Source organism: Jatropha curcas, chromosome 6 (assembly GCF_041381405.1).
Source record: "Jatropha curcas cultivar XTBG-Jc1 chromosome 6, XTBG_Jcur_1.0, whole genome shotgun sequence".
Lineage (NCBI taxonomy): Eukaryota > Viridiplantae > Streptophyta > Magnoliopsida > Malpighiales > Euphorbiaceae > Jatropha > Jatropha curcas.
The window spans coordinates 8,186,901-8,203,832 of record NC_143156.1 but is presented as its reverse complement, the minus strand read 5'-3'; the positions used below and the strand labels follow the sequence as shown (position 1 = coordinate 8,203,832).

Genomic DNA, 16,932 nt, shown 5'->3' with positions numbered 1-16,932 from the left:
AAGGGAACTAAGGGATCGTCCACCTTCTCACTATCTGTTTAAGATCGAAAACTTCTCTAAACTTTCTGATGCAAAGGTCGAGAATTTTCAATCAAGTGATTTTGAAGTTGGCGGATACAAATGGTGGGTTTTAATTTTAATTCCACATTTTTTTTTTTTTTTGCTAATAGGAGCTAAGAGGGCTTTAACTGCATGTACTCTACTAATGGATTACTAGCCAAACAGCTTAGGCTACGTTTGGTTAGCCATAATGTAACTTAATGTAATGTAATCAAAGGGATTCTAGAATCTAGAAATGCCTTTGCTTACATTATTTATTTTATTGCTCTTGTTTTACCAATGTGCTGAGTTGCCATATATCACTCTATTAGAGTAGGTTAATATTTTTTTTTATTTCTTTAAGATATTGCTCAGTTGGTGCTGATGTATTGTATAATGTAAAGAAATTACTGTATTATATTTTTCTTTCTGATTATCTACTTTATGCAATGCAGTTACATTTCTTTTTCAAAAATTTCTATAATTAAACTTTCAAAATACAATTTACATATTGTGTGGATCAAATCAATGAGGACTTCCAAATGAATTTCGATTTATACCAAATATGAAACATATGCATTTACAAATAAATATCATAAAAGTTTATGAAATTCATTTATGTCATAAAATATGTTTATATTATAATTATAAATATTGTTAACTTTTTGTATTTGATTGCGCTAATTTTTGTTAGGCCAATTAGCACTACCTAACATTTTTCACTATTTTTTTGGTGCAGGAGGCTGTCTATTTACCCTGAGGGAAATAAGAAAAAAAATGGAGATAAACACCTATCTCTATATTTAGCACTATCCAATTCAAATGGATTACCCTTCGGTGGTGAGGTTAATGCTGTCTTCAAGTTGTTTGTTTATAATCAAATTGAAGATAAGTATTTGGCTGTTCAAGGTACTATATAGTTGATTTATACATACCCTGCCATAATTCAACTGTTATCTATTTTCATCAATTTACTGAACTATCTATATGCTTTGATCTTTTGGGTTAGATCGTAAGGAAACAGCAAGGCGTTTTCGTGGAATGAAAACAGAATGGGGATTTGACCAATTTATTTCACGTAATGCTTTTAATGATGCTTCAAATGGATACCTTATTGATGATTGTTGTGTATTTGGAGCTGAGGTTTACATAATGGAAAAATGTACTTATAAAGGTGAGTGCATGTCTATTGTGAAGGAGCTTGCTAACAACACCTTCACTTGGAATGTCCAAAGTTGGCAAAGCAAAGAAAGTCATAGTTCTGAGGTGTTTGATATTGGTGGGTATAAATGGTGAGTAAAGATGTGTTTTATAGCTTCAAAATTGATACGAATAACTTCAATTTTTTGCTATGTGCTATAATTTGTGTCTTTTCAATTTCATTTAGGAGTTTATTGCTTTATCCCAATGGGAGTGGGACAGAGATTGGCAAGAGCTTGTCCGTGTTTTTATACTTAAAAGATTCAGTAACAAAGATTAATGCTGAATTCATTCTGCGTGTAAGGGATCAACTTTCTGGAAAACATCAAGAAAAGAAAGGTGAGTGCCATGGGCCCAAGAATAATTTATATTTCTCATATATTCCAGCTTATAGTAAAATCTGTAAGATTTTATAAGAGGTTAATAAGAAAGGTGGGTAGAATTTGGACTCTGGACATTTTTGTTCAATGTGCTTTGATACTATAAGAAGAAACCGCTAACCTAAAAGCTCAAACTTATAGGCGAGGATTCATTAATACTTTATATTTCTAAACATTTCTCTGCTTGAACAATAATCATGAAGAAAAGCCTTTTTCTGTTTCGAAAACATTGTTTACTTCTGTTTTTGCGGGTTAATTTTATTATTTCTGATGTTCTGTAGTTACTCGTGAATTCTGTACTAAAACCAACACCTGGGGTCACCATGATCTAATTCCTCTTAGAGATCTCAAGGATGCTTCGCAGGGATTCATAGTTGGTAATACCGTGGTTGTTGAAGTCCAAATACCTTTCATGATAGTGGTCAAGGAGTTTTCTTGAAGATATTGTGGTGCTAGCTACACTTTCGACTTTTGGAGTAACAGAAAAAAAAGAAGAAAATACAATTAGCCGAATTAGAAGACGCTAATATTAGCTAAACTTGAACATTTTTGAGTATGTTTTCTCCAGGTTGAATGTTCTTAATTGACACTAATATTAACTAAACTTAATGTTTTAGAGTATGTTTTCTCCAGGTTGAATGTTCTTAATTGGCACTTTTATAATTTTTCTTTCCTTTCAAAGATGGAAATGGTTTTAAACTTGGGCAATATTGAATTTTTCTTTTTTGTTTTCTTTATGCCATGGCAGTGATATGATTACTTAGTTCAATCTTCTCCTCTAAATATATGACAATCTTAAGGTCCAATTTAGTGGTCTCATAAGCTGTCTTGTGCTCAAGCATAATGTTTGTTAATTGTTATCCTTGATTGATGATTGCAAATAATTTAAGCAAAAAAAGAAAAATCCATGTAATCAATAGAAAGGGCTATCATCTAATTTTAGCTCTTATATCTCAGAAATTATTATTCGAGCAATAAAATTCCATGCAGTTGATGATAATGTTGAGAATCATTCAAAGCTGCTTTAGGTTATGGTCTAATTTTCAAACAAAAATTAAATAATTGGCAGCCTCCCATGGTTGATTTTTTGGAAGTTATTGTTTATTCCTTGTAGGTGGTGAAATTAGTTACTCAGGGATTGTTTATTTGGGTTGAATGTTAGAACTTGAATCACCAGCTCTTCGCCTCCTTTGTTGAAAACAAAATATATATATATATATATATATATATATAATTTAGTTTTGCTCAATCCCATACCGGGGAGAAGAGCATGTGAGGGGTGGTGAATTGACTATAAAAAGAAGCCAAGGTTTAGGTTTCTAAACACACTAAAAACACTTAAATGTGTTTTACATTAGAGATTCAGAGCAAGTCTCTTGGAGTCCCTTGGAGTATAAAATATTTGGGGTATTTTGAGGGTGTCTGGTAGAAAAATATTTTGCAATTGTGATTGTAACAATTTGCCATATAATGAATATTTTTCTTGGTGGTCGTTTGGCAACGGCCGTGGTTTTTCTTCACTTGGGGAGTTTTCCACGTTAAATTATCGTGTTATTTATTCTCTTTAATTTTTCAGTCATTATTTTATTTTCTCATTTGTTCCTGCTTGAAGCATGTCTGAAGGGCGGGAAAATAGCGATTTTCCTAATACCAGCATATCAAATTGAATGATTAAGCCATGTTATGAATAATAATTTGAATGAGTGTATTTTTTACATATTTGACCTATATTTTACATGTAATGCATTTTTTACATAATAACAAAATTGACATTACATTATACTATTAGGTAACGCCAAATATATAAATTTAACTTATAAATGATATATTATACTAAGTAGTAATTTACGCATCAACAAAAAAAAAAAAAAAAAAGCCGTCTCTATCGCTCTTCTTTTTTTGTGTTTTTTTAGATTTTGTTTTCTAAACCACTGCGGACTTTCTTCTTTGGTTGGCAGTGGTTTTTTTTTTTTTTTTTAAATCAATTTCTAATCGTTTGGAACAAAACTTGGATTTAGTTTCTTAAATCTCTAATGGTTGATAGATCTTAAGTGTTATTTGGTACCTTTTTAGTGGGGGTTATTAATTTCTCTCCTTTCATGAGGTTGTTCCTCGTTATTGAGGAGTTTTATTGAAGATTTTTTTATGTAGATCTTTTATTTCACTGCCAGTTCAAAATATAACATCGATTGTTGGCTGCTTGTAGTTGGAAATATCAGATTTTCAAGTTCGGGTAAATTTTTTTTACCCATGGAGTTGGTAGTGTGGCCTCTTCTGCTAGTATCAGTTGTAACAAATTTCCCAAGAAATAAAGTTTGGAATTGTGAAAAGTTTCTTTTGTTGTCCTATTTGAAAACGGAGAAGTTTTTATCTGGAAAATTAACATTTTCTACCAGGATCAAGATTATCTCTACTCAAAAATTTAATTTGCTATATAATTTATATAGGAATCTATATATCTATATGAAAACTGGAATAAAGAAAAAATTTAAGCGTTCTTTATTTTTCTTTTTCTAGAAAATATGAAGATTTTTTCTTATTTTTTGGTATTGTGATTGGTCTAACTTAATTTTTCAATTTAATATTTAATATATAATATTGATAATTGATAATTTTCCAAACCTATAATCTAATCATCTCATTCAATCCAACTAGAGCTCTAAAATCTAACTATGTTTATTTGAATTGAATACATTATTGTATATAATCTAATCTCCATCTCTAAAATTAATTTTCTACTGCGAACGAGAAGAAGAATGGAAGAAAGATGAGTCATATCCTTTATATAAACCTTGCAACTTTCCATTTTCCTTATTTTCTAATTTAGTGTTTCTATGCAAAAGTAATTAATTTGCTGTTTATTGATTTTTAGCATTAGAAGTTACATATTACTCTTTGTTTATGTGCTTCAATGTTTTTTATTTTTAGAGGTACTTTATGGATCAAAACTAAGTCCTTCAAAGATTCAGAATATTAAAAAAGCTCATAGGGTTTCAATTGGAATTACAAGCAGCAACACGCTGTTCGAATGCAGACAGACCCAACCCTTGTACCACTTCCGTATGTTGCTAATCCAACAGATGAGGTTGTAGAAGAAATTGAATATTCATTCAAGGAGAAAAGAGCTGGATTTGTTCTTCCCAGAAATTACAATTAAGTCAATAAAAGTTTAAGATGAATCAGTCTGTAGATAACTAGAATTGTTGTTATTTATACAATATCCATTCCCTGCTTGTCATGTGTGCTAGATTTTGCTTATTAAATTCTGTTTCTTTTCTTTTCTTTTCTAAATTTAATTTTTATAACCTTTCACTCAATTTTATGTTTCTTTAGTATTTCTTTCTTCCACGATTTTTTTAATTAATCTCATTTATTTATTATTTTATTTTTTGAGGTATGGATTTTCCTGGATTTACAATCGAGTGTCTGTACTTGTTAAAATTTGCAACCAAGTGGTTGTGGCCGATTTGGGCAGCCGGAAAGTTTTAGTTACTCAACGTGGGACCTGTTTTTAATGTGTTGGCAGTATGAGTGTCAAAACGGTTGGCGTGTCGAGTTCGACATAGATTCACCTAACACGCGACATGATTATGGTCAAAACGAACACGATCGGTTTAATAATGGTGTCAAATTGTTAGATTTTTAATAATCTATATGTGGCCCATGTGATTAAAGGGTTGGTTCTAATTAAGGTGGCCTAAGATGATGGTTATTGGGTTTAATGGATAAGGACCAGTTAAGGTTTTAATACCCTTCCTCTGCCTTTATAAAAGATAAAGGAATCAACAGCTTATGGTTAACGGACAGAAAAGAAAAAGAAAAGAGTCTGTGACGGCTATCTCAAAACACATACGGTGATAGGTTGTTTGAGAGAGTGAGAAAAGAAACTCCCGTAGTTGTTGATTATTCTCTGACCATTAAAGAGAGCTTACGGATAAAAGGCCAGAGTGAAGAAACACAGATCTACTATTACGGTAAGAATCGAATTGCCGCAACGAGGTAATCAATAGCCATGGATCAAGGTACGCTTCCGCTTATTGTATATTCCTATCAAAAAAATTCTATAAACAATAGATCTGTGCTATATTAAAGTTTATTCTACATGTAGTATCAGAGCTTGTACCTGTTCTAGATTTGTTTGATAGTGTTTTGTTTGGCTTAATTAATGAAAATTAATTTCGTATTGTGAAGTTGATTTATCTGGTTTAAATGAAGCCAAAAATTATAGAAATTGAAAACTATTTGTTTTCATTATGCTTTATAAACTGTTCTGCTGTTATTTATAAAGAAAGGTTATGACATCTTATGTGTTATGTCGTTAAAGTTTTGAGATCTTAATTCAATCTCATAAAAGTTTTGCATAAATCAATGTTTAATGAATGGAAAACTTGTTAGTCACCAAAGTGGCCTTGTTTAGATTATTTTAGACATTGATTATGCAGCTTTCAATTGTTCATGTTTGTGTGATGCCATTAAATGACATGAAAGTTAAAATTGAACAATTGAGATCATTAATTGTAATTTGTTAGGTTGCCCAAAGGTAGACCATTAATTATAATCAATGGCATTAAAGAGACTTATCATTGTACTAATTAATATGAATGTATATCCAAAGATAACATACATATTGTATGGAGCATTATTGAATAGTTAAATGGAAAAAAAAAAACGTAACTGGATTCCAAAAAGGAGCACGGGCGTGCTGTGGACTTCCAGAGAGAAGCACGGGGCATGCTGTAAGGTAGCACAGGCGTGCCCAAACTTCCAGAGAGAAGCACGAGCGCGGGCGTGCTTCTCTTTGACTTGCATAAAGGTTCGCAAGTTGCTCCACATCAATGAAAGTCTGTTAAAGCATTTTTTTCTCGGCATCATTATTTGTTAAAGCTATGTATTTAAGTATTACCCAAAGGTAATTTTAAATGCATAATTTAAGATTGTTATTTGTTTGAATCCATTTATGTTTACTCAAAGTATTAACGTATGAGTATATTGTATAATGTTGCAGCTTTTTTTAACATGTTTTGTCATGGCCCTTGACATGGCTGAATATTGTCCGCTTTGGGCCCTTCCGTACGAGGTCACCCTCACGGTTTTGTTCTTGGGGGAAATGGGAAACGTCCCAGGAGGTCACCCATCCTAGGATTTCCGTTAAGCGAGCACGCTTAACCCTGGAGTTCTTCCAACTCTCCAGCCATTTCACCACCAAAACGCGTCCAACCATTCAAGGCACCACCCCTCTTATGTACATCACTTACTCCTCGCACTTAACCAATGTGGGATTCGCCTAGGTGCACTGTAGGCTTAGATCCCTCACAGTCACCCCCCGTAGGGACTCAGCGTCCTTGCTGAGGTTTGCCCCACCACCGGCCAGAGGAACGAGAACTCGGCTCTGATACCAATTGTCATGGCCCTTGACATGGCTGAATATTGTCCGCTTTGGGCCCTTCCGTACGAGGTCACCCTCACGGTTTTGTTCTTGGGGGAAATGGGAAACGTCCTAGGAGGTCACCCATCCTAGGATTTCCGTTAAGCGAGCACGCTTAACCCTGGAGTTCTTCCAACTCTCCAGCCATTTCACCACCAAAACGCGTCCAACCATTCAACACAGGAAAAATAGGGCGTTACATGTTTGCTATGGGCACTGGGTTGATTAAGTTCAATGGATTGAACTATGCTGATTGGTCCGAACAAATCCATTATCAGCTAAGAGTTCTGGACTTGGATCTGGCATTAGTCTCTGAAAAGCCAGCAGCCATTACAAAGACCAGCACTGATGCTGACAAGTCCCATTAAGAGGCTTAGGAGCGGTCTAACAGGCTGAGCTTGAACTTAATGAGGACGATAATGGCTGAAAATGTTAAGCCATCAATGCCCAGAACAGACAATGCTAGAGAGTACATGCTGAAAATTAAGGAATACTCCCAATCGGACATAGCTGACAAGTCCATCATAGGATCATTGATGAGTGAGCTAACGACCAAGAAGTTTGATTGGTCACAATCCATTCATGATCATATGACTGGCATGCAGAATTTGGCAGCCAAACTGAAATCCATGGGAATGGATGTGAGTGAATCCTTTTTAGTTCAATTTATTATTAACTCATTTCCTCTTGAGTTTGGTCAGTTCTAGGTGAATTACAACACCCTTAACGAAAAATGGAACATTCAGGAAATCAATGCCATGTTGATACAAGAGGAAGGGAGATTAAAGAAATTGAAGGAACACTCGGTCAATCTCACATTTCATAATGGAGCTAGCAGCAGCAATAACAAATCAGGGAAGAAAGGTAAGAAATGGGACAGTGCCCCAATGAAGGTTAATGAGGGCCAAGTCCGTAAGGAGTTGAAGTACTACTTCTGTAGGAAGAGTGGTCAATTCAAGAAGGACTGTCGTAAAATGAAGATTTGGTTTGAAAATAAAGGTATACTTTATGTTTCAGTATGTTTTGAATCAAATCTTATTGAAGTGCCTAATAATACCTGGTGGTTAGATTCTGGTGCAACTACTCATGTGTCTCATGTTAGATAGGGATTTCTTTTGATCCAACCCATAAACGAAACTGAAAAGTTCCTATACATGGGAAACAAAATGAAGGCACGAATAGAAGGAATTGGGACTTATAGATTGATCATGAACACTGGTTGTTATCTGGATCTTGAAAGTGTCTCTATATTCCTGAATGTGCTAGAAATCTAGTTTCTGTAGGGAGGTTGGATAATGTTGGTTTCAATTTTAAGATTTGTAATGGTGTTTTTTCATTATACAAACATAAGTACTATTATGGTTCTGATACTTTAATGGATGGTTTATATCGTTTTAATCTTGATGCTGAATTTATTGAATCCCTGTTTAATGTTAAACACAATATAGGTAATAAACGTAGTGCACATAATGAATATTCTGCTTTATTGTGGCATCAAAGGTTAGGTCACATATCCAAAGAAAAGATTTTGAGGTTAGTGAAAGGTGAAATCTTACCTCAATTGGATTTTACTGACTGGGACGTGTGCATAGATTGCATTAAAGGTAAGCAAACTAAGCACACATTAAAGAATCTAGCCACAAGAAGCAGTGAATTGCTTGAACTTATACACACTGATATATGTGGTCCTTTTGATGTTCCCTCTTGGGGTGGTGAAAAATATTTTATTACCCTTATCGATGATGTCTCATGGTATGATTATGTATATTTGCTGCATGAAAAGTCTCAATCAATGGATATCCTTGAGATATTCATTAATGAGGTAGAGAGGCAGTTAAATAGAAAAGTTAAAATGGTGAGATCTGATAGAGGTGGTGAATATTATGGTAAATTTAATGAAAATGGACAATGTCCAGGTCCATTTGCAAAGATCCTTGAAAGTCGTGGCATTTGTGCGCAATACACAATGCCGGGTACACCTCAACAGAATGGTATAGCTGAAAGGCGGAATCGTACTCTTATGGAAATGGTTAGGAGTATGCTAAATAATTATACTGTACCTTTATCATTATGGATGCATACATTAAAAACTGCTGCATTGTGACATCCCAGGTTTGGGGCACTACACCTTAGGCGAATCCCACATCGGCTACGCACAAGGTGGAAGTCCTATAAATAAAGGGTGGCAACCTTGAACATGGTAGACGCGTTTTGGGCTGGCAGAGCGGAGGTTTTCCCTGGCCCAGAAACAAAACCGTGAGGGTTCAGGCCAGGTTTGGCACCCAAAGCGGACAATATCTACCATGGGCTGGGCTGTTACAATTTGGTATCAGAGCTAAGCCTTGTCCCTATGGCCGATGGTGGGGCAAACCTCAGCAAGGACGCTGAGTCCCTAAGGGGGGGTGTATGTGACATCCCAGGTTTGGGGCACTACACCTTAGGCGAATCCCACATTGGCTACGCACAAGGTGGAAGTCCTATACATAAAGGGTGGCAACCTTGAACATGGTAGACGCGTTTTGGGTTGGCAGAGTGGAGGTTTTCCCTGGCCCAGAAACAAAACCGTGAGGGTTCAGGCCAGGTTTGGCACCCAAAGCGGACAATATCTACCATGGGCTGGGCTGTTACATGCATATTTACTTAATAGGGTTCCTAGTAAGGCAGTTCCTATGACTCCTTATGAACTGTGGACAGGAAGGAAACCTAGTCTGAGGCATCTTCATGTTTGGGGTTGCCCAGCAGAAGTTAAGATATATAATCCACATGAAAAGAAGCTTGATGCTAGAACGGTTAGTGGATTTTTCATAGGATATCTTGAAAATTCAAAAGGGTACAGATTTTATTGTCCTAACCATAGTACGAGAACTGTTGAGTCTGGTAATGCTCGGTTTATTGAAAATGGCTAAATTATTGGGATTAGTGAACCACGTCAAGTGAATGTGCAAGAGATTCAGATTGAAATCCAACTCAGGTGGATTTTCCTAATGTCTCTTCTTTGGTTGTTGTTCCACTTGTTGTATCACGGTTTAACAACATGGTTGAACAACAAAACAACATTTCGAACCCACAAAATGACCATATAAATGATGAACCAGTAAACAATGAACAATTCACAAATGATCAAGTGGTTTCACAAGAAATAGCATTATGGAGGTCACAAAGGCAAAGAAGGCCAGCTATTTCTAGTGATTATGTGGTTTACTCTCTTGAGCATGAATGTGAATTGAGCATTGATAAGGACCCAGTCTCTTTCCAGAAAGCCATGGAATGTGATAATTCTGAAAAGTGGTTTAATGCCATGAAGGAAGAAATGCAATCAATGAGTGATAATCAAGTCTGGGATTTAGTCGAGTTGCCTGAGGGGTCAAAACAAGTTGGTTGTAAATGGGTTTTCAAGACCAAATGGGACTTTAAGGGCAACATTGAAAGATACAAGGCCAGACTTGTTGCTAAAGGTTACACTCAGAAGGATGGCATTGATTATAAAGAGACCTTTTCTCCAGTTTCCAAAAAAGACTCTTTAAGAATTATTTTGGCTTTGGTGGCTCATTATGATCTAGAGCTTCACCAAATGGATGTAAAGACAACCTTTCTTAATGGTGACTTAGAGAAGGAACTATATATGGACCAACCAGAGGGGTTTGTGGTCACATGAAAGGAAAATTTGGTGTGTGAGTTAAAGAAGTCAATATATGGACTGAAGCAAGCTTCCCGTCAATGGTATCTTAAGTTCAACAATACCATCACTTCATATGGTTTTATAGAAAACACTATTGATCAGTGTATTTGTATGAAGGTCAGTGGGAGCAAGCTCATCATGTTAGCCCTATATGTTGATGACATTCTTCTTGCTGCGAATGATGTTGGGTTGTTGCATGATGTAAATGGTTTTCTCTCTGAGAACTTTGAAATGAAAGATATGGGAGAGGCATCCTTTGTGATAGGGATAGAAATATTCCGTGATAGATCACAAGGACTGTTAAAATTGTCTCAAAGAGCTTACATTGATAAGGTATTAGAGAGATTCAGAATGGAAAAATACTCCACAGGAATAGTTCCAATTTAGAAAGGAGATAGGTTCAGCAAAATGCAATGTTGTAAGAATGATTTGGAACGTAACGAGATGGACTCTATTCCATATGCGTCAGTAGTTGGGAGCTTAATGTATGCTCAAACATGTACTCGACTGGATATTAGTTTCGCCGTAGGAATGTTAGGGCGATATCAAAGTAATCCCGGGATGGACCATTGGAAAGCTGCAAAGAAAGTACTTAGGTATTTACAAGGCACTAAGGATCATATACTCACTTATAGAAAGTCCAGTCATCTAGAAGTGGTGGGATACTCAGATTCAGACTATGCCGGTTGTGTAGATTCGAGAAAATCTACATTTGGCTACTTGTTTCTCCTAGCTGGAGGAGCAGTATCATGGAAAAGTGGAAAGCAGTCTGTCATTGCTACTTCCACAATGGAGGCTGAATTTGTGGCATGCTTTGAGGCCACTGTTCATGCATTGTGGTTGCGGAACTTTGTCTAATGTCTAGGCATTGTCGATAGTATAGCTAGACCGTTGAGAATTTACTATGATAATTCCGCAGCTGTCTTCTTCTCTAAGAATGATAGGTAATCTAAGGGTGCAAAACACATGGATTTAAAGTACCTATCTGTGAAAGAAGAAGTGCAAAACACAAGGTGTCAATTGAGCATATCGATACTGATATGATGATAGCAGATCCGCTAACTAAAGGCTTACCGCCCAAAATCTTCACTGGCCATGTTGATAGAATGAGCATTATAGATAAGTCCTTGTTAGCATAATGTTTAAACTTGTATATATATATACATATGGTTATTTTGCTCATATTATTGTGATACTTGAGATAACAATAACATTTATGTGTTATCCACATTATAGATGTATACAATAATGGTTTGAGTGAGATAACAATAACATTTGATTGTGACAATGTATTATTTGTTAAATAGTTTCTCCATTAAAGTTTTAAGAATTGAGGTGGTATGTGATATATGGAAGGAATCATGTCGATTAATGACTTGTGACCACCATAATCCGATCATTTTAATTATAATTAAGGTAAACATGATAGATTCAAGAAATGCACATGGGTCAAGTGAGAGATTGTTAGATTTTTAATAATCTATATGTGACCCATGTGGTTAAAGAGCTGGTTCTAATTAAGGTGGCCCAAGATGATGGTTATTAAGCCTAATGGATAATGACCAGTTAGGGTTTTAATACTCTTCCTCTACCTTATAAAAGATAAAGGCATCAACAGCTTAGGGTTAACGCACAGAAAAGAAAAGAAAAGAGTGTGTGACGGCTATCTCAAAACATATACGGTGATAGGTTGTTTGAGAGAGCGAGAAAAGAAACTCCCGTAGCTGTTGATTATTCTCTGACCATTAAAGGGAGCTTACGGATAAAAGGCCAGAGTGAAGAAACACAGATCTACTATTACAGTGAGAATCGAATTGCCGCAACGAGGTAATCAATAGCCATGGATCAAGGTACGCTTCCGCTTATTGTATATTCCTATCAAACAAATTCTATGAACAATAGATCTGGGCTATATTAAAGTTTATTCTACACAAATTTCTCAACACGAACACGACACGTGTAACTCGGCTAATAATATAAGCAGGTTAAGTGGGTCGTGTTGACCCGTATATGCCCGTGTAACCTGCCCAATATCATAAACAGGTTAAGTGGGTTGTGTTAACCCGTATACGACCAACTTAACCTACTAATGATATTTTTAAGTTTTAATCTATTTAACTCAAATTATATTTAAAATTAAATTTTTATACGTAAAATGTATATATTGTCCAAGATTCATAATTAAAATAATAAAAAATAATTACAACAATAAATTTTAAATAGGGTCTTGGGTATTTATATTTGACATTAAAATTATCTCTTTACTCTAAAATAAGTGGGTCACTCACTTAACTTGCGTGTCAACTCATAACACGACATGCTTACATTCATGTCGTAAACGAGTGACCCGTTTATGACATGAACCTGTTTAACCTCAAATCTAATTCATTTATTTCGCGTGTTAGACGAATCGTGTTTGCGTGTCACGCCTAATTTTGACATCCCTAGTTGACAGCTTATGTCGATGTATTTAATCCGCTTCACCCATTTTGTCATATAATCTTCCACTTTTGCCCTTTATTTATACAACTACCATAGTTAAAGGGATTTGTTCCTCTATCAGACATTTCTTCAAACACGCTTCTTTCCACGATCAACCACAGGTAAGTTTCTTTCTCATTGCAAAAATACACGCTTATTATTATAGGGAAAAAACAAAAAATCAATTGTCTAATCAATGTCGTGGCTCATCTTTGTATTTTCTTCGTCAATATAATAATAATAATAATAATTTTCAGTGCATAAATAAATCTATATTCCATTGAGAATTATTGCTTGATGACTGCATACCTTTCAGCAATAAAGGTAGTGAAAAAAAATTGTTCCTTCGACAAAATATTTCAATAATTATCATCCTCATAAAAAAGTAAAACAATCAGTTGTGGCAACCCTCTGAATTTCACACCGGTTTGAATGGAAACAATAATGTTATTTAGAACAACAATCAGTTCTTACTGTTATTTAGAACAACAATCAGTTCTTACTGATTGAGGTATTATTTTAATTTATTATTTAATATTTGATTTGGCCATAACCCAAATATGTAATGTAATCTTTTGCTTTCTTATTCTCCGCAAAGCTTGCTTTTTTTTTTATTTTGTGCAAGTTATTTATGTTCTATTATTTTAATTTGTTATATATTTTGCTAATTAGTTTATAAGATATGTTAATTTATTGTTGTTCATAGACTCGGAAGTCCGATTTCAAGTATTTCCCTCCATAGGAATTGGGTTTCTCACTTCATTGTATTGCATGTCTCATTCATTTATTTTATATTTATTATTTTTATATAAGAATTTTTGTACTTATTACACAAAAATATATAATCTCCTATAAAAAAAAATTCCTAATACAGATTAAAATCTAAGTTAAAATAAATTTAATTTCAATTATGCCTCCTTTTGATAGGAAAATATTATATTGTTTTTACTCATGATTTCACTCATTTTGATACTGATTGATTCTTCTTAATTTCATGGCAGCTATGGGTCAGTTCGGCAAAATTAGTTATTTTGGTAGTTGTTAGCTGTTTTAGTAGCTTTTCATGAAATATTAAGAGCTAAACGTATAAAATGATACCATAATTTCTAAAAATTAATTCAAAGGTTATGTTATCAAACAACTTTTTAAGTAAACACTAGAAGCTACTTAAACAACTGTTGCTGAACACAACATATATACTGAAATTTCGTTGATGGGATATATGGATTCAAGGTTGTGTTTGACAATAATTTTTTAAGTAGCTTTAACCAGTTAAAACTTTAAATGCTATTTGAATTAGCTTTCAGAAGTTAAAAGAATATTTAAAAAAATCAACCCTTATAGTATTTAGCTTTCAGCGTTTTATAAAAAACTATCTAAACGGGTACTAGCTACTAAAATAATTAACACCTACCAAAACAATTAATTTTTCCTAAAAGTCCCTCAATGGTGAAATAAGAATAACAATCAAATTCAAGCATGGTCAACGTAAATTTATCTTTTTTACATATTACTGAAATTTGAATATAATATTTATGGAAGTGATAGGTAAGTGCATTTGTAAGTTTTTGGATCTGTTAGCTTATATTAACAAACTGAAAATTATAGAATGTGTCTGTGTTTTTTCTCTTTTTTTTTTTTAAAAAAAAAAAATCCATGTTTATCTAATGCTTTTCCCTATGGAAAATCTGAATCTTTGTTATTTAACCTCTTGATCAACAATTACAACATTTTGTTATTTCTACTTGTGAGAAAAAAAAAAGAAATAATTTTAACCTAATTTAGAATTATTTTAACTCAATTAGGGATTTTAATATTTTGGTAAAATAAAAAATATCCTTAAAAATTTGTTGCTATGGTAATATTAACTCAATTAAGAGTATTTGAACTTAATTAATAACTTTAATATTAAAGAAAAAACTGAATTAGGATAATTAGAAATATTTAAACTCAATAGGGATCTTTTTTTCTTTTTTTTGAATTAAAAAAGGACATTGTTAAACTTCAAAAATGAAATTATTTTATATGTCAAGATAATTAAAGTATTTTGGTGAAATATGAGAATATGAACGCCTGATTGCTTCTCCTTTTTCCTTTTACCTCTTTATAAGGGGAAGCAAATGTGAGATAGTGAAGAGAATCTATCCGCTGCTAGCCGACATATAATATATTTTGTAGAGATTTTTCAGGGATAGTAGATAATAGGCGGTTTGGAGTAAATTTTATGGGGATAATTTTATTTTAATATCTTTAAATGTTTTCTTTTATATTTGAATATTATCAATATTTATTTATCAAATATTATTATCAGAAATATTTTAACTATTAGGGATTCAAATAAGAAATCCACTATTTAAAAAATAACAAAATATTTTAATTTAATTAGGAAAAAGAAAAGAATTTCATTAATAATTTATTATTATGATGATCAAAAATTAATATTTGAACTTAAGTTGAAATTCCAATATTTTTACAAAATTGAAAAGGATAAATAATTTAATTCAATGACGAACATTCGAATTATTAAGTCTTAGTTAGAAGATGCTTCTTTTTGTAGAGTTCTTATATTTTCCTTTTCAATTAGAGGGATTTGGTTATTATTTTTCTTTGGCTTGAATATTTTCAATTGTTCAAACATAATTCAATACAAATGTTAAATATATTTATACGTATTTAACATAATTGAAGATAAGTATTTGGCTGTTGAAGGTACTATAGAGTTGATTTGACCAATTTATTTCGCGTGATGCTTTTAATGATGCTTCAAATGGATACCTTATTGATGATTGTTGTGTGTTTGAATGGCTGTCACCGCCAAAATGAAAGGCTTCAATTATTACCATACACTTCCGCATTAAATTTTAAGGGAGAAATAATTATTATTAAAATATAAAAGTGTAAAGTTATGATGAGTTAAATGCAGAGTCATGATGAGTTTTTCGCAAAATTTAGGGGCATGAAGATAATTGGTTGAAAATATAAGGTCAAATTTATACATTAGGCCATTGATAGAATGAGCTATAAGAGACTTATGGATTTTGCTATTATACATAGGTTTTTTTTCTGGTGAATATATAAATTTACCCCTATAATTTTAATCTTTTGACTTCCGGAACTTTATAAATGACTTATGATGTACTTAAACTTATAAATTTTAATAATATTATATACTCTTCCATACTAATAGCAGTAGATTTTATTATTTTTTATGTTTATATGTAAAATATTGATTTGATGTAGATAGCATAACTCTTGAAATATTAATTTTCACATTTTCAACTATTTAATAGATGTTTAATAAATCTAATTTTGCAAGCTGAAGTGTTCAATCAAGTAATTCTGCAAGTTATGATAAGTCAAAGTAAAAGTTGGATGTGCGATGACATCAAAGTAATAAAGTTTAGGAATGTATTTATGTATTTCGACTTTTTTTTTTGGAATAAAGGCTAATTTAGTCCCTGAACTTATTTAGCAGGGTCAAAAGACCTTTTTGAGCCAATTTGGCCCTTGAACTTGTATAAAATGATTAAAAATATCCAATTTCATTTTTTAAGCCAATTTAATTCCTGAACTTTTATTGATTTTTATAAATTAATAATTGATTTAGTTTAACATTATTGACTTTTAATCTCTTTTTGTCCTACACTAAAAACGTCATATCAAAATTTTCCAACACTTATGAATATACATTTAAAATCCATAAAATATCATTTCTTGTAATATAATAA

At 33.1% G+C, this 16,932-nt stretch overlaps 1 protein-coding gene across 1 annotated transcript in view; it reads left to right on the top strand.

Annotated features, from left to right (window-relative positions):
• The window catches only part of LOC149495490 (uncharacterized), a 4,115-nt gene extending 1,788 nt beyond the window's left edge, over positions 1-2,327 (top strand). Inside the window, exons 2-6 of the mRNA XM_089723180.1 lie at positions 4-123; positions 779-948; positions 1,049-1,331; positions 1,427-1,578; positions 1,901-2,327. Of these exons, the coding sequence (XP_089579306.1) occupies positions 4-123; positions 779-948; positions 1,049-1,331; positions 1,427-1,578; positions 1,901-2,058 (883 nt within the window). The 3' untranslated portion in view covers positions 2,059-2,327. The remainder of the gene's footprint in view (positions 1-3; positions 124-778; positions 949-1,048; positions 1,332-1,426; positions 1,579-1,900) is intronic.
• The last annotated feature ends 14,605 nt before the right edge of the window (positions 2,328-16,932 follow it).